Source organism: Oncorhynchus tshawytscha, linkage group LG06 (genome assembly GCF_018296145.1).
Source record: "Oncorhynchus tshawytscha isolate Ot180627B linkage group LG06, Otsh_v2.0, whole genome shotgun sequence".
Taxonomy (NCBI): Eukaryota; Metazoa; Chordata; class Actinopteri; order Salmoniformes; family Salmonidae; genus Oncorhynchus; species Oncorhynchus tshawytscha.
The window spans coordinates 44,563,768-44,581,986 of NC_056434.1; the positions used below are offsets into that span (position 1 = coordinate 44,563,768).

The 18,219-nt window shown below is 42.0% G+C and overlaps 1 protein-coding gene across 1 annotated transcript; it reads left to right on the forward strand.

Annotated features, from left to right (window-relative positions):
* The first annotated feature begins 7,868 nt into the window (after positions 1 to 7,868).
* LOC112253375 (phosphatidylinositol N-acetylglucosaminyltransferase subunit Y-like) lies at positions 7,869 to 8,313 on the forward strand. The gene is given in 2 exon segments (XM_024425359.2): positions 7,869 to 8,030; positions 8,032 to 8,313. Coding segments are annotated over 2 exon segments (186 nt in total). The 5' UTR covers positions 7,869 to 7,932; the 3' UTR covers positions 8,120 to 8,313.
* Positions 8,314 to 18,219: the final 9,906 nt, after the last annotated feature.

The window sequence follows — 18,219 nt, forward strand, 5'->3', positions numbered from 1 at the left end:
TCAACTTTCTAAAAACTTGTTTTTGCTTTGGCATTATGGGGTATTGTGTGTAGATTGATCAGGATTTTTAAAATCCATTTTAGAATAAGGCTGTAATGTAACAAAATGTGGAAAAAGTCAAGGGGTCATACTTTCCTAATGCACTGTATAAGCTGAGAGAAATAAATGACTTGTTTATAGCAGCAGCTGGGAAAGGGAGCATGATTAAAAGGTCCAGTAATAGTAGCCTCTGTATGATAGATTTTTTTTAAATTCTATTGTGTTCTCACTGAAATATCCACTTTTGAGCTACTCTAATTAAATGAACTTCAATGCACTGATGTTTGAGCCTTCATGTCCTGAATATTTCAAGTGGAGAAGGGATGTTGTTGTTCTCAACCAGACACTTTCTGTGGAAGCCTCATAGTTTTTATTTGCTGTTAATTCAACCACACCACCCAGCAAGCACATTTGGTTCCTTGTTTTTGGGTTTCACATTGGTTGTGGGAACAAAGCCATAAGTTTCCTGACCGTTAAAACTGAACTTTGTTTTCTCCAAGTACTGAGAACAGAAGTGAAAACGTTGCCTGTTCTGGGAACATAAATGTTTAGGTTGCAGGGAGGTTCTGACAAAATTTTATTCTGCAAGAGAGAGGCTAAGGGGACTTGATTGGAGAGAAAAAAATGGCACTATCTGGGGTTTTTTGTGAACATACTTTAAAAGACTTACTTTAAAGATCCTTGATCTATATATTTTGTGAGAGATATCGAATCATTTTGATAGCCTGCTAGCTGAGAGATGGATCATTTTGTCCAGTATCTGCACACAATGAACTCTAGGCTATGGTATGCATGAATTCACCAGAAGTAGGACATCAGACTCCACTGGGTAGCAGAATTTTCTTTACAGAGTTAATCATAGAGGAGCCTCAGCCTCATCAAGTTAGGTGTTCCTGCCAGAAGCGGACGCTTGTCCTCTTGTTACTCAAGCTTCAAGTTCCTCTGCGTTCACATCACTGATGACCTGAAATGGTCCCTTCACACAGACAGTGTTGACAAACTTGCAACAGCGTGTCTTCAATCTCAGGAGACTAAAGAAATTTGGCTTGGCCCCTAAGACCCTCACAAACATCTACAGATGCACCATTGAGAGGATCTTGTCTGGCTGTATCACCGCCTGGTTCGGCAATTGCCCTGTACCTTGCAGAATGCATTATCCTGTGTACATGAAGTCATCGAACACTGGTCAATTTAAGAATGTTTACATATACTGTCCATACGCACCATTATATACAGTACCAGTCAAAAGTTTGGACACACCTACTCATTCAAGGGTTTTTCTATATTTTACTATTTTCTACATTGTAGAATAATGGAGACATCAATAATGTGGAGACATCAAATCTATGAAATAACACACATAAATAACACATATGGAATCATGTCGTAACCAACAATGTGTTAAACCAATTAAAATATATTTTGTATTTGAGATTCTTCAAAGTAGCCACCCTTTGCCTTCATGACAGCTTTGCACACGCTTGGCATTCTCTCAAGCAGCTTCATGAGGTAGTCACCTGGAATGTGTTTCAATTAACAGGTGTGCCTTCTTAAAAGTTAATTTGTGGAATTTCTTTCCTCCTTAATGCGTTTGAGCCAATCAGTTGTGTTGTGACAAGATAGGGTTGGTATACAGAAGATAAACTATTTGGTTTTAAAAAAACAAGTCCGTATTATGGCAAGAACAGCTCAAATAAGCAAAGTGAAATGACAGTCCATCATCACTTTTTAAGACGGGAATGTCAGTCAATCCGGAAAATGTCAAGAACTTTGAAAGAGCAGTTGCAAAAAACGCTATGATGAAACTGGCTTTCATGAGGACCGCCACCGGAAAGGAAGACCCAGAGTTACCTCTGCTACAGAGGATACGTTCATTAGAGTTAACTGCACCTCAGATTGCAGCCCAAATAAATGCTTCACAGAGTTCAAGTAACAGACACATCTCAACATCAACTGTTCAGAGAAGACTGCGGGAATCAGACCTTCATGGTCAAATTGCTGCAAAGAAACTACTACTAAAGGACACCAATAAGAAGCAGAGACTTGCTTGTGCCAAGAAACACGAGCCATGGACATTAGACCAGTGGAAATCCGTCCTTTGGTCTTATGAGTCCAAATGTGAGATTTTTTGTTACAACCACCATGTCTTTTTGAGACGCAGAGTAGGTGAATGGATGATCTCTGCAGGTGTGGTTCCCACCGTGAAGCATGGAGGAGGAGTGATGGTGTGGGTGTGCTTTTCCGGTGACACTGTCAGTGATTTCTTTAGAATTCAACGCACACTTAACCAGCATGGCCACCACCTCATTCTGCAGCGATAAGCCATTCCATCTGGTTTGTGCTTAGTGGGACTATCATTTGTTTTTCAACAGGACAATGACCCAACAGACCTCCAGGCTGTGTAAGGGCTTATTGACCAAGGTCTCTGCACAAAACAAACACTATTAAGACATTTTCAATTAAGAAGTCAGTGCAGTCGCACTTTTTGTTTTTTTTATAACAATATGGGGATGAGGTAGTTGGGTGTGCTATTTACAGATGGGCTGTGTACAGCTGATGCTTAAAGTTAGAGAGGGAGATATAAGTCTCCAGCTTCAGTGATTTTTGCAATTCATTCCAGTCATTGGCAGCAGATAACTGGAAGGAAAGGCGGCCAAAGAAGGCTTTAGCTTTGGGGATGACCAGTGAAATATACATTCTGGAGCTTGTGCTATTGGTGGGTGTTGCTATGGTGACCAGTAAGCTGAGATAAGGCGGGGCTTTACCTAGCAAAGACTTATAGATGACCTGGAGCCAGTGGGTTTGGCGACGAATATGTAGCGAGGGCCAGCCAACGAGAGCATACAGGTCGCAGTGGTGGGTATTATATGGGGCCTTGGTGACAAAACCGTTGGCACTGTGATAGACTACATCCAGTTTGCTGAGTAGAGTGTTGGAGGCTATTTTGTAAATGACATCGCCGAAGTCAAGGATCGGTAGGATAGTCAGTTTTACGAAGGTTTGTTTGGCAGCATGAGTGAAGAAGGCTTTGTTGCGAAATAGGAAGCCAATTCTAGATTTAATTTTGCATTGTAGATGCTTAATGTGAGTCTAGAAGGAGAGTTTACAGTCTAACCAGACACCTAAGTATTCGTAGTTGTCCACATATTCTAAGTCAGAACCGTCCAGAGTAGTGATGCTAGTCGGGTGGGCGGGTGTGGGCAGCAATCGGTTGAAGAGCATGCATTTAGTTTTACTGACATTTGAAAGCAGTTGGAGGCCACGGAAAGAGTGTTGTATGGCATTGAAGCTCGTTTGGAGGTTTGTTAACACAGTGTCCATAGAAGGGCCAGATGTATACAGAATGGGGTCTTCTGTGTAGAGGTGGATCAGAGAATCACCAGCAGCAAGAGTGACATCATTGATATATACATAGAAAAGAGTCAGCCCGAGAATTGAACCCTGTGGCACTCCCATTGAGACTGCCAGAGGTCCGGACAACAGGCCCTCCGATTTGACACACTGAACTCTATCTGAGAAGTAGTTGGTGAACCAGGCGAGTCAGTCATTTGAGAAACCAAGGCTTTTGAGTCTGCCGATAAGAATGTGGTGGTTAACAGAGTCGAAAGCCTTGGCCAGGTCGATGAAGACGGCTGCACAGTACTGTCTTTTATCAATGGCGGTTATGATATTGTTTAGGACCTTGAGCATGGCTGAGGTGCACCCATGACCAGCTCGGAAACCAGATTGCATAGTGGAGAAGGTACGGTGGGATTTGAAATGGTCGGTGATCTGTTGTTAAGTCAGGGCAGGATGGCAGGTCAGGATGGATATAGGTCTATAACAGTTTGGGTCTAGAGTGTCTCCCCCTTTGAACAGGGGGATGACCGCGGCAGATTTCCAATCTTTGGGGATCTCAGATGATACGAAAGAGAGGTTGAACAGGCTAGTAATAGGGGTTGCAACAATTTCGGCTGATAATTTTAGAAAGAGAGGGTCCAGATTGTCTAGCCCGGCTGATTTGTAGGGATTCAGATTTTGCAGCTCTTTCAGAACATCAGCTCTCTGGATTTGGGTGAAGGAGAAGCGTGTGGGACTTATGCAAGTTTCTGCAGGGGGTGCAGAGCTGTTGCCCAGGGTAGGGGTAGCAAGGTGGAAAGCATGGCCAGCCATAGAAAAATGCTTATTGAAATTATCGATTTTCGTAAATTTATCATGGTGACAGTGTTTCCTAGCCTCAGTGCAGTGGGCAGCTGGGAGGAGGTGCTCTTATTCTCCATGGACTTTACAGTGTCCCAAAACCTTTTGGAATTAGTGCTACAGGATGCAAATTTCTGTTTGAAAAAACTAGCCTTAGCTTTCCTAACGGACTGTGTATATTGGTTCCTGACTTCCCTGAAAAGTTGCATATTGCGGGGGCTATTCAATGCTAATTCAGTACGCCACAGGATGTTTTTGTGCTGGTCAAGGGCAGTCAAGTCTGGGGTGAACCAAGGGCTATATCTGTTCTTAGTTCTACATTTTTTGAATGGGGCATGCTTATTTAAGATGGTGCTTTTAAAGAGCAACCAGGCATCCTCTACTGACGGGATGAGGTCAATATCCTTCCAGGATACCCAGGCCAGGTCGATTAGAAAGGCCTGCTTGTTTTATGGAGCTTTTGACAGTGATGAGGGGTGGTCGTTTGACCATGGACCCATTACGGACGCAGGCAATGAGGCAGTGATCGCTGAGATCCTGTTTGAAGACAGCAGAAGTATATTTAGAGGGCAAATTGGTCAGGATGATATCTATGAGGGTGCCCATGGTTATGGATTTAGGGTTGTACCTGGTAGGTTCCTTGATAATTTGTATGAGATTGAGGGCGTCTAGCTTAGATTGTAGGACGGCCGAGGTGTTAAGCATATTCTAGTTCAGGTCACCTAACAGTACAAACTCTGAAGATAGATCCGGGGCAATCAATTCGCATATGGTGTCCGGGCACAGCTGGGGCTGAGGGGGGTCTATAACAAGCGGCAATGGTGAGAGACTTCTTTCTGTAAAGGTGGATATTTAAAAGTAGCAGCTTGAATTGTTTGGGCACAGACCTGGATCGTAATGACAGAACTCTGCAGTAGATTGCAACTCCGCCCCCTTTGGCAGTTCTATCTTGTCGGAAAATGTTGTAGTTGGGGATGGAAATTTCAGAATTTTTGGTGGCCTTCCTAAGCCAGGTATTCAGACACGGCTAGGACATCAGGGTTGGTGGAGTTTGCTAAAGCAGTGAATAAAACAAACTTAGGGAGGAGGCTTCTGATGATAACACGCATGAAACCACAGCTTTTATGGTTACAGAAGTCAACCAATGAGAGTGCCTGGGGCCTGGGAATAAGTGTGGTGCTGGGGGCTACAGGGCCTGGGCTAATCTCTACATCACCAGAGGAACAGAGTAAGAGTAGGATAAGGGTACGGCTAAAGGCTATAATAACTGGTCGTCTAGTGTGTTGGGAACAGAGAATAAAAGGAGCAGATTTCTGGGCGTGGTGGAATAGATTCAGGGCATAACGTACAGACAAGGGTATGGTAGGATGTGAGTACAGTGGAGGTAAATCTAGGCATTGAGTTATGATGAGAGCGGTAGTGTCTCTGGAGGCACCAGTTAAGCCAGGTGAGGTCTCTGCATGTGTGGGGGGTGGGAAAAAAGAGCTATCTAAGGCATGTAGGGCGGGGCTGGGGGCTCTACAGTGAAATAAAACAATAATAACTAACCTAAACAGCAGTAGACAAGGCATTTTGATATTAGGCAGAGGCATGTGTAGCCGAGTGATCATAGGGTCCAATGAGCAGCAATAGGTGGGTCAGGGAGCCGTTCGGTAGTCGCTACTACGCTAGGCGAGCTGGAGACATGGCGATTCAGAAACCTAGCGGGCCGGGAATAGCAGATGTGTCTACGGAGATGTTAAATCAAATCAAATCAAATGTATTTATATAGCCCTTCGTACATCAGCTGATATCTCAAAGTGCTGTACAGAAACCAGCCTAAAACCCCAAACAGCAAGCAATGCAGGTGTAGAAGCACGGTTACAACAGAAAGGCCTGTTGAAACCTCCTTGGACGATTACGCCGGCAGACCAGTCGTGATGGATAGGCGGGGCTCCGTGTCGGCAAAAAGGGTCTAGGCCAATTGGCAAAATAGGTATTGTAGCCCAAGAATTATCTGGTAGACCTCATCTCTTCGAGATGGGCCTAGCTCAAGGCTAGCTCAAGGCTAACTGGTGCTTGCTTCGGGACAGAGGCTTTAGCCAGCAGTAGCCACTCAGGTTGCAGCTAGCTAGCTGCGATGATCCGGTGTGCTGGTCCAGAGCTTGCGATAGGAATCTGTTGATGTGATAGAGAAAAAGCAGTACAATATGCTCTGGGTTGATATTGCACTGTGCAGACTGGCAGGTATTGCCCGAGCTGAAGCTGGCTGGTGCCCTTGTTAACGGTGAAGACCGCTAGCAGTGGCTAACTGCCTACAAGCTAGTAGCTAGTTAGCTGGCTACCTCTGATGGGGGTTCCAGTTCTGAAGTATAAAAATAGCAGATCCGTATATTTAGGATGTATATTTAGGATGGAAAGGGTGATTAAAATATATAAGAAATATATATGGAAAAGTGAGGAAAACTACTATTTACACGGGGCAAGACAAAACACAAGTCCGACAGCTACGCCATCTTGGATATCATCTGTGTAACTGTCAAAGCTGCATTTGAACAATAAAGCCTGTGATGATGTATTTATTTATTTGCATGAAACATGGTGTCTTCTTGACTCATTTCCATAACATGTATAATGAGATATTGTGGGATATTAATCACACAATATAGTTAGTTGGGCAGTGTGATAAGTAACATCCTTTGTGAGTTCGTGTCTACTTGACTCATTTCCATATAATGTATAAGGAGATATTGTGGGATATTAATCACACAATATAATTGGGCAGTGTGATAAGTAAAATCTTTCGTGAGTTCGTGCTGCCATCTCGTGGTTAGTAAAATACTTGTCAAACGTCAACGTTGTAATGTTCTATATTATCATGTATCAGTAGTGAATAATAATTAATATTGTTGACAATTTGACACTGTCTCTGAAAATATGCTTTTTAATATTTTCACAATTTGCTGTTGAAAGTCTCAAATAGGCAGTTGTATTTCTCGAGGACGGAACAGTTTAATCAAATACCGGAGTTACGGAGGACTGCATTTGTTGATGCACTACAGTAATTACTACTACCTGTGTTCTTCCAAATTCGCTTGACCTGTTGGTCATTTCGTTCACAACATCACTAAAAGGCTCATCTACGGGCTACTTCAGTCATGTTTCAGAATGCTTTAAGAAGATTATGTAATGAAACTCTACGTTTTCAAACGTCTGTCAAATATGTGCATTTTTTACGGGGCGTAAGACCTCTGCCTGTATCGGCAAGGCATTTGACAGATGTGAAGGACGCACTACCGTTTGACATTTCCTTGCTCGAATTTCTGGTTTGTCCACTATCCAAAAAGCAATTGAGGTGAGTTATTATACAAAGCCAATTCAATACTAATGTACTTCAGCCAACGACAATATTGTTTTGCCATGGCTTAGCTGAGACAGAAACAAAGCTTTTTTTCAGCCAGAGTTAGCTACGCATCAGCTAGATAGCTAGCTTGTTGGCTGGCTAATTGTTGTACTCTTCACTCACTCAGGTACGAGGAAAAGACCAATGAACTCATCAACGAGGAGCTTGGAATCGCATACCCAATCATTGATGGAATTCCAAACATGATCCCCACAGATGCTAGATTGATTCAAAACGATCCAGAAACACCAGTGGAACCAGCATGAAACACCAAAGACTTAAGATATTGACCCTGAACAGTGTATAAAATAACTTGTAAGCCAAAAGTCGAGATGTTTTCTCTGTCTACCCTTACAGTACTGGTTCCCATAGTCTCCCTATTTTTACTTTTCTATTCTGTGACAGTAGATTGACAGGGTTGCTGCACTAGTAGTGTGTTTCTACAGTCTACCAGTAACCATTCCTGTCTTTTTCTATCTATGGAAATGGATGGGAATCAAGCTGTTCAGGCACAACTAGTGTACATTTTACATTAATACCTTTACAGCAGAATGTGAATATTAAATAAACATTTTAGATTATTGGTACTAAAGTGGATATCATGGATGTTTTGGAATGTGTTGCATATTATCACTACCAAAACCAGCAAATGATTATGTAAGTAATACATGGAATGACATTCAATGACAAATTAATAAACTTTATTTGAGTGACATGCAATTTCTTCCATAAAATGCAATACATATGAATGTTTTTAATGGAACTTAACCTTTGGAGAGGAAACCTATGAGCAAGAACATCTATCAACAAATGTATTCTTGTGGATTACAATCACTAATACAATGTGATTGTTTTTTACATTTTAGTTGAACCTTTGGGTCCCCTCTAAAGGAATGTGTGGGTGTGAAGATCTTCACATTACTTTTTTGTTTTCTTCCCACTACTGGACTGTTAGCTTCATCAAGGGAGAATGTGGTATTGGAGACTGCCCCTCGCCCTTCATCTTAAAGAAGGATTCATACAGTCTCAACCTGACTCTTGCACCACCAGAATGGGTCATTCTACTTACTGGATATTGTGTCTGTTGACTTCTGGCCAAGTGGGAGGCTGGTTTCCTTGTCATTAACCTTTCTAGGTGAGGATGGGCAATGTAGGCCAATCTTTGCTCTCATCCTTTTAGCCAGACAGGTCGGTAGGTTCCTCTGAGCACTCGGCAGCTCCACACGACTGGTGAAAGCTGAGGAATGTGGAGGTCTCCGAGATAAAGAAGTACTCTCTTTGAGTGGCTACCTCATATGTAGACTTCCAGAACAGTGGCTCCTCTTTGGCTGTAGAGGTGACTTGGTATGTCTGGGCACTGTTGTGGCGATAGCTTCACCCGTGCCTCCACTGCCGGAGTGATCTGAAGATGGTACTACTCTAAATTTCTTCTGAGTTATGAACAGATCCTCACTGTTGGCATCGTCAGCAGTCATTTGAGAGTTTGTTTTTGTCCCTATCCATACTCTGTCCCATTTTATTGTCCCTCTCCCACTGATAAGTCCCAGGAAAGTGTATCTCATTGTCACCCTAAGGGCTTTCCCAGGGAAATGTTCTTCTTGTGCTTACCTTTGGACTTTTTGGTTTAAAAAAGAAATGTCAATCCCAGGCTCTTTCACCTCTGGGTTTCATCCTTTTTTAGATGTTTGTCTTTTTTATTTTTTTGTCTCCTGGGTAAATTCATAAATGTGTCAGATTCTGTGTGCTCCGTCTCCGCTCTTTCAACCATCTCCCTCTGGAAAAGAGAATTAATGTCTTGATAAAATGATCTTTGTGACATTTTTACATCAAAATATAATTATACAATAATTTAATTTCCATTACATAGACCTCCCATGTATATAGTCAGGGGGTCAGGGTTGGGGTCAATTCATTTTCAAGTCAATTTAGAAAGTAAACTAAATTCCAATTCCACATTTTTCTCATTGAAAAGCATTGAAGAAATGTGTCATTTCAGTGTACTTCCTGAATTGACTGGAATTTAAATGGAATTGACCCCAGGCCTGCTGGAGGTAGCCTCTCACAATGGATTTGTACAGTTGAAGTCGGAAGTTTACAGACACTTAGGTTGGAGTCATTAAAACTTGTTCTTCAAACACTCCAAAGATTTCTTGTTAACAAACTATCTCATTGTAGAGTTGGTTAGGACATCTACTTTGTGCATGACACAAGTAATTTTTCCAACAATTGGTTACAGACAGATTATTTCACATATAATTCACTGAATCACAATTACAGTGGGTCAGAAGTTTACATACACTAAGTTGACTGTGCCTTTAAACAGCTTGGAAAATTCCAGAAAATGATGTCATGGCTTTAGAATCTTCTGAAAGGCTAATTGACATAATTTGAGTCAAATGGGGGTGTACCTGTGGATGTATTTCAAGGCCTACCTTGAAGACCTCAGGAAAAGAATTGTCGACCTCCACAAGTCTGATTCATCCTTGGGATCAATTTCCAAACGCCTGAAGGTACCACGTTCATCTGTACAAACAATAGTACGCAAGTATAAACACTATGGGACCACGCAGCCGTCATACTGCTCAGGAAGGAGACGTGTTCTGTCTCCTAGAGATGAATGTACTTTGGTGCGAAAAGTGCAAATCAATCCCAGAACAACAGCAAAGGACCTTGTGAAGACGCTAGAGGAAACAGGTACAAAAGTATCTATATCCACAGTAAAACGAGTCCTATATCGACATAATCTGAAAGGCCGCTCAGCAAGGAAGAAGCCACTGCTCTAAAAACGCCATAAAAAAAGCAAGACTATGGTTTGCAACTGCACATGGGGACAAAGATCGTACTTTTTGGGCATAATAACCATCGTTATGTTTGGAGGAAAAAGGTGGATGCTTGCAAGCCGAAGAACACCATCCCAACCGTGAAGCACGGGGGTGGCAGCATCATGTTATGGGGGTGCTTTGCTGCAGGATGGACTGGTGCACTTCACAAAATAGATGGCATCCTGAGGAAGGAAAATTATGTGGATATACTAATTGAGTGTATTGTAAACTTCTGACCCTCTGGGAATGTGATGAAATAAATAAAAGCTCAAATAAATCATTCTCTCTACTATTATTCTTAAAATAAAGTGGTGATCCTAACTGACCTAAATCAGGGAATTTTTACTAGGATTATATGTCAGGAATTTTGAAAAACTGAGTTTAAATGTATTTGACTAAGGTGTATGTAAACTTCAGACTTCAACTGTATATGCTTTTAGGCTGTTTATCAAATTAGAATTCTCTGACTTTATTATAGTGTGGTATCCCAGGAGGTCTACCCCGGGGGATGGTCAGCGGGCAGGTACGTGAGGCGACTTTGGCTCCCTCTGCTGGGATTACGGGAGCTGGGACACGGACAACTAAGTGGAGGTAATTAGAGGAAAGTGCCAACCAGCCGTGTAGGCTAAATAAAAGGAGCACGATGGCACACCGCGGGAGGGAAGGGAGACCAAGCTAAACCTAAATGATTTCTTTGATACATTTATTTTCTGTCTTAAATTGTTTTTCGGACTAAAGCATCCCTGTCTCTGTGTCAATCTCTGCACGCTCAACCCAACACCCCACGGTTTACCACAATAGCAATAATGTATTTGATTCTTACCATATATTAAAGACACCTTCTATTCCTCCAATGTTGGCGAGCTGTTATTAGTATTCTTTCTTTAAACCATGTAACCCAGCACCTATATTAAACATTAAAGATTTTTTGTATTCATGATGGAACTTCTTACAAGAGCCTAGTACTTAGAAAATAGTAGCCTTAACTTCGAAAATATTATCGGCTTTGATCTTCACAAAGTAAGGAGACAGACTTCAACGACACAACGAGCTGTTTAGGCTATAAAAATGTAGGCTACTATACGCCAAATTGCCCGGAATATGGAAAACTGAGATTATGAATTTTGAAATGTATACCAATCAACGTTTTCAGAAATGATATTAATCATGGCGATGAATTCCATCCACAACTGATCCTCCGGCCCCAACACTTGAATTGTCAGACTCCTACCAGCCCACCTGAAACTTCAAAGAGAGCACTTCTTTCTAGTGCTCATGCTGTTTCATTTGACAAGGCGATTTACTGGCTGATCTCGTGACACACCTACTGTGTGCGAATCTTGCCCATTACTCAATTGCACATTTGGCTATTGGGTAATTCACCTAACGAGAATATTAGGTTTCAAGAATAGTGTCACCTAACGAGAATATTAGATTTCAAGAATAATGTTGGCCAATCTAAAGTGTCAAACTGATTCATTTTAAGGTGGTTTGTCTCAGTAGCAGTGCGTGGGTAAAATCACTGGGGAAGCCAAGCACCCCCCACCACCAACAACCACACCTTTGTTTTATCACAAAACCTGACAGCAACCTCTGTCCTTTGCAGACCGCAAAGCATATAGCATGTAACAGACAGTTACATGACCTACAGCATGGTCAAGCAAGTGAATGTTTCGGACACTAAAAACTTTCTGGACCACTAAACAACTATTGATTTAGAACCACAGAGAGTTACTGCAAGTCGCAAAGAAAACAGGAGCTTCGTCTAATACAGTGACAACGAAAATATACCAAAAACGAGTTGGTCCAATCAACATAAGCTAAATATGATGAGGCTGTCCATGGTTCTGATTTATTCTAGAAAAACATGTTAACACACCCTACTTGTAGAGAAATGCCAATGCCATCCTCCTCTCGTTTATGTTGACGAAACGGTCTATCGCTCTGTCATAAAGTACACGCTTTTATTTTTTGTTGTCTTAGGCTACCTGGCTAAAATTCTTTCTCGCTAGCCTCACTTCAATTCATGGGCAACGTTAGTTAACATTAGATTTCTACATCTAGCTACATATTGAACTTCCATCCTCTCAGGCCAGGGGCACAACAATGTATGAATTAATGTTTGGATCAGGATCGCCTCTATAATCATTGTCCAGTACGGAGAATTAAGTAAAACCACAAGTCCAAATCCCTATCTCCATCCATGGCTAATTTAGGAAAGCCACTATTTTAGATAGGTGGCTAGCCACCAGAGGACAACAACACAACGATATGCAACAATTCAACTTGTTCTGTCAATGACATATGCTCTCAATGCGATTTGATAGAAGAGATGCCAAATCCAAGCTGACTTCCCTTGACACTTTTTTTGGTGCGCCAGGACCATTCACCGTTGGGCTCGCTCAGTTTAGCTCAACTGATATACATTCAGCCTCGTGCGAATTGAATGAAAGTTATGAAACACAGACACGAAAGATCAATTATTGAATGTTTTTTTCCTTTTTTTTCTTGGTAATTGTTTTGGGGAAGCCTGGCTTGCTTTGGCATCCATGACTACACAACACTGGTCTGTATATAACTGTGTTTGGAACTAGTAGGCCTACCACAAGCAATCTCAGCTTGGCATTAGGATGACATGGTATGAAGTTACAGCTAAAATTCTAAATTCATGTCTAAACCCTGTAATAATGAAGATGTCAATATACAGTGCATTCTGTAACATTTTGTTATGTTACAGCCTGGATTAAATTAATACAAACCCTCATCAATTTACACACAATATACCCCATAGTGACAAAGCGTAAAAAAGGTTTTTAGAAATTTGCAAATGTATAATAGAAAATATAAATAAATACCTTATTTACATAAGTAGTCAGACCCTTTACTATGAGACCTGAAATTAAGCTCAGGTGCATCCTGTTTCCATTGATCATCCTTGAGATGTTTCTACAAGTTTATTGGAGTCCACCTGTGGTAAATTCAATTGATTGGACATGATTTTGAAAGTTACTCACCTGTCTATATAAAGTTCCACACTTGACAGTGCATGTCAGAGCAAAAATCAAGCCATGAGGTCGAAGGAATTGTCCATAGAGCTCATTGACAGGATTGTATAGAGGCACAGATCTGGGGATGGGTAAGAACAAATTTCTGCAGCATTGAAGGTCCCCAAGAACACAGTGGCCTCAATCAGCAGTTTGAAACCACCAATACTCTTCCTAGAGCTGGCCAGCCAGCCAAACTGAACAATCAGGGGGAGAAGGGCCTTGGCCAGGGAGGTGCCCAAGAACCCGATGGTCACACTGACAGAGCTCCAGAGTTCCTCTGTGGAGATGGGAGAACCTTTTAGAAAGACAACCATCTCAGTCCGCTTGGAGTTTGCCAAAAAGCAGGACTCTCAGACCATGAGAAACAAGATTCTCTGGTCTGAATGTCAAGTGTCATGTCTGGAGGAAACCAGGCACCGCTCATCACCTGGCCAATACCATCCCTACGGTGAGGCATGGTGGTGGCAGCATCATGCTGTTGGGATGTTTTTCAGCGGCAGGGACTGGGAGACTAGTCAGGATCGAGGGATTGATGAACAGAGCAAAGTACTGAGAGATCCTTGATGAAAACCTGCTCCCGTGCGCTCAGGACCTCAGACTGAGGCGAAGTTTCACCATCCAACAGGACAACGACCCTAAGCACACAGCCAAGACAATGCAGGAGTGGCTTCATGACATGTCTTTGAATGTCCTTGAGTGGCCCAGCCAGAATCTCTGGAGAGACCTGAATAGCTGTGCAGCGACATTCCCCATCCAACCTGACAGAGCTTGAGAGGACCTGCAGAGAAAAATGTGATAAACTCCCCAAGTACAGGTGTGCCAAGCTTGTAGCGTCAACCCCAAGAAGACTCGAGGCTGTAATCGCTGCCAAAGGTGCTTCAAAAAGTACTGAATAAAGGGTCTGATTACTTATGTAAATGTGATATTTCAGTTTGTATTTTTTTATACATTTGCTAACATTGCTTTGTCATTAAGTATTATTGTGTGTAGATTGATGAGGGGGAAAAAACTATGTAATTCATTTTAGAATAAGGCTGTAACGGAACAAAATGTGGAAAAAGTCAAGGGGTCTGTATACTTGCCGAATGCACTGCAGATCTCAATGCAGATTTCATAATAAGTTAATACAATATCCAAATACTGAATCACCCTACAAATTGATATGGTCAGTGTACTGTATAGGCAACCTTTCCAGTTTCCCTTCGGTGTTCTGCAGGGTGTTAAATACAGATGTAACCTTTTTGCACCAATTCAGTCCTTTATGAGTCACCAGTCTAGCTTCCATCAAGTCTCGTAGCATAGTGTCAGTCACCTTCAAGTCCTACTGTGCTTACTGTTTTCACAGGCTGAGAGGGGAATGCCTTGCTCACAATAATGGGAGGACTCCTTTCTCTTTTTATTGTGGGAAAAAAGTTTCTCATAACTCTTGCCTGTGGCCTTGATGATGTCAGTCAACAAAAGCCATGATCAAGGGTGATTGAGAATATTGTCTGTGAAAATAGAATGTGCTCTTTGTACGATCAGATTGATACAGTAGTCATCTGGTGTTGTACGGCGCAAAGCTTAGTCATTGAGAACTGCTTTTGGTTGTTATTCAGGAAATTCCTCTTTCCGGTGACAACTTGGTGTGCCTGTGACGTAGTTAGAGAGCCAGGGGGGGAAAAGCAGGTGCAATAACATTACATCCACTACGCTATTTTGTTTAGCATCATTCATCTAATGATACTGTATTAAACCATACATTTACCATACATGTTTTATTATAATGGAGATACAGTAAATAATTAAGGTTCTTGAGTTTGCTCCACATTTATGGTTTGAAAAGGATCCAAGTTCAGTGGAGCAAATATTCTGAAACTGTTGCCTCATATCCTGCTTGCCCAAATTAGAACACAAACAATACTGCAGCTTACACTGTGACTTTCTACCACCTGGTCACACATGGCAACATCTCTGCAATATAACATGGAAGGAAAGTATTTATATCTGAAACTAACATAGTTGTTGAAGTGTTAATGGGTGCATAGATTAGATAATAGGCAGCGATGGCTCCAGTTTTTACACTAGGGCGGCTGACACTGACGTCCGGTTGGCTGACCTGCTAGCGAGAATTTGTTGGTGGCGTTTGGGTGATTTAAAGGCCCTGTTTCTGTCAACACAACACGTCGGCTACGGTGTCTGACCATTGACTGCCATTAACAAGTAGTAGACATGAAGAGTGCCAACATTGTATGAATGGCAATACATGTAATTGTGTTTTTAAGTTATCCATGACCTCCTTGTTTGATTTAGGTATTGCAATGCCAAAATGAATCTGCCTGTTTTTATTAGTTAGGACTGCCATAGCATTGTCCGAAAATGACATTCCTTATCTTCTTGAATGTTGAGACATATTCTTATCCATAGGATTACTGTTGATTTTATGCTACTGTTTAGAAATATTTGTGTATTTTTCACATTGTATCTAGATCAACACTTAGTCAACAACATGGGATTTCATTTTCTGACATTGAGGCCTTTGTAACGTTATTCACATTTACAGTGGCTGCGGCTGTTTTGAATCGGATGTATTTGACATATTTAGATACTGCACATATGATTGGTTGACTAATGTGTGGATGACTTCCAGATAGAGACTCTCATCTGTTTTCCACTCTTGATGCTCCATTCGTCTGAGCGCTACATTACTTCTGCCTGTAAATGTTCAACACACCCAAGGGATTCTCTTTATCTGTGGAGGTACAATGAAGAATGTGTCAAAACCATGGGCTTTGCTTATTTTTGGAAGCAAACTTTACCCCTTAAGTGTTAAAACACAGCATATAGCTACAGCCTTTTCACTACTCCAGCAATGGTTCCGGATATGGAATAATATAATTCATAGCATCAGATCCTCCGAACAAGTGGGCCCCTGCTATAAAAAAATGTATGTGCTAATATGCTAGCTTGTTAATGCTATAGCATATAATGTGACCAGACTGTTTGTCTTACTGTCTAAGTAGTAGTAGTAGTAACCAGGCTATTTATTGTGGTGCTCATGAGCCATTACCAAGGTAGTGGTGAAATATGCAGCGGATGCTACAGCTCTACCTAGATCCCTGAATTACAGGGAAGGTCAGGGCTGCATTATTGTCAGATGCCTTCCATCAATTCATTTGTTCCACGTGCCCACGCTGTCTGGGTCTATGGGTCAGTCGGTGACCATCCATGACTAATTTAGGACAGGGACAATTATTTAAAAAACGAGATGAAACAGTGGGAAATATTTGACATCATTCAATGAGTCTTCAGAATCAAAAGCATGCATTGGCTTGCTCTGCGAACACATCTGGTAAGACTGTTGTGTTGCCATGGGAATCCTATGGGTACAAAGGTAGCCCAGCGGGATCTTTCTGCAACTTACATCAGGTGTGAAGGTGCTGACTGCTGAGGAGGTGCTTGTAATGGTGCGGCCACTACCTGTTCTCTGCGTAACACTTGGCATGAAAGCCCTCAACCCGTGACCAGCTGCAAACGGAACCGTGAGACGCACGTGCTTCCCTGGGATAGCCTTTGAAAATGCACACGCTTCTGTTGTCGTACACGCATAGATCATTCAGACATGTGAGAGTAAAGTGTGTGGCGAACAGCTTCACAGTTGTGATGAATTGGGATGAGGCCCTTAATAGATGGCACCACAGAGACCCAGAGTTCCAGTACACAGTACTGTACTATATCTCATACAATAATGCCATGCCTTTCCTCCAAGATGTGCGGACCGGCCCCGTCGATTTCTTCAGGGTCATGTACTGACGTTCTAAATGAACAAATGCCGGCTTCCCCTCAGCTGTTGGACCCAAACCCCAGTCTGAGTCAAAGGAAGTGGAAATGTTCAATGTCTAATGTTGTGCTTAGAATAACGTTTTTCCTTCTCAGTCACGCGTGAATCCTGCTGAAACACAGCAAGTCTCTGCCGTCATTCAGATATCTACACAGCATGCTGTTGTTTTAATTTCAGATGGCTTCCACAGATAAGGTCTTGAATATTTAGGCTTTTTTTTTTACTGCTAGTATGATTGGCTTATTGGTCAATTCCAACCGGCACAGTGTCAATGAGTCAGGCATACAAGATTTGTTTTGGTGGCTCTGAAGTAACGTGGAAACATGTTATTTTATCTTGCTGTATTAATGTAATCAAGTTGCATGCGTCTTCAAAGCTGGTGGGAAAGGTCTGGTCAAAAGAGAATTGATGAGAAAAAACGTGTATGAGAATACTCCTAACAGAAGAAATCCAGATATGACGTACATATATATCTGGATTTCTTCTGTAAGGAGTATTCTCATACATGTTTTTTTCTCATCAATTCTCTTTTGACCATAGATATATATGTACGTCATATAGACCACCCTCTGCCCCCAGCTGTGCTCTGGACACCATATGTGAACTGATTGCCCCCCATCTATCTTCAGAGCTTGTGCTGCTAGGTAACCTAAACTGGGGCATGCTTAACACCCCAGCCATCCTACAATCTAAGCTTGATGCCCTCAATCTCACACAAAATATCAATGAACCTACCAGGTACCACCCCAAAGCCGTAAACACGGGCACCCTCATAGATATCATCCTAACCAACTTGCCCTCTAAATACACCTCTGCTGTTTTCAACCAAGATCTCAGCGATCACTGCCTCATTGCCTGCATCCGTAATGGGTCAGCGGTCAAAATATCTCCACTCATCACTGTCAAACGCTCCCTGAAACACTTCAGCAA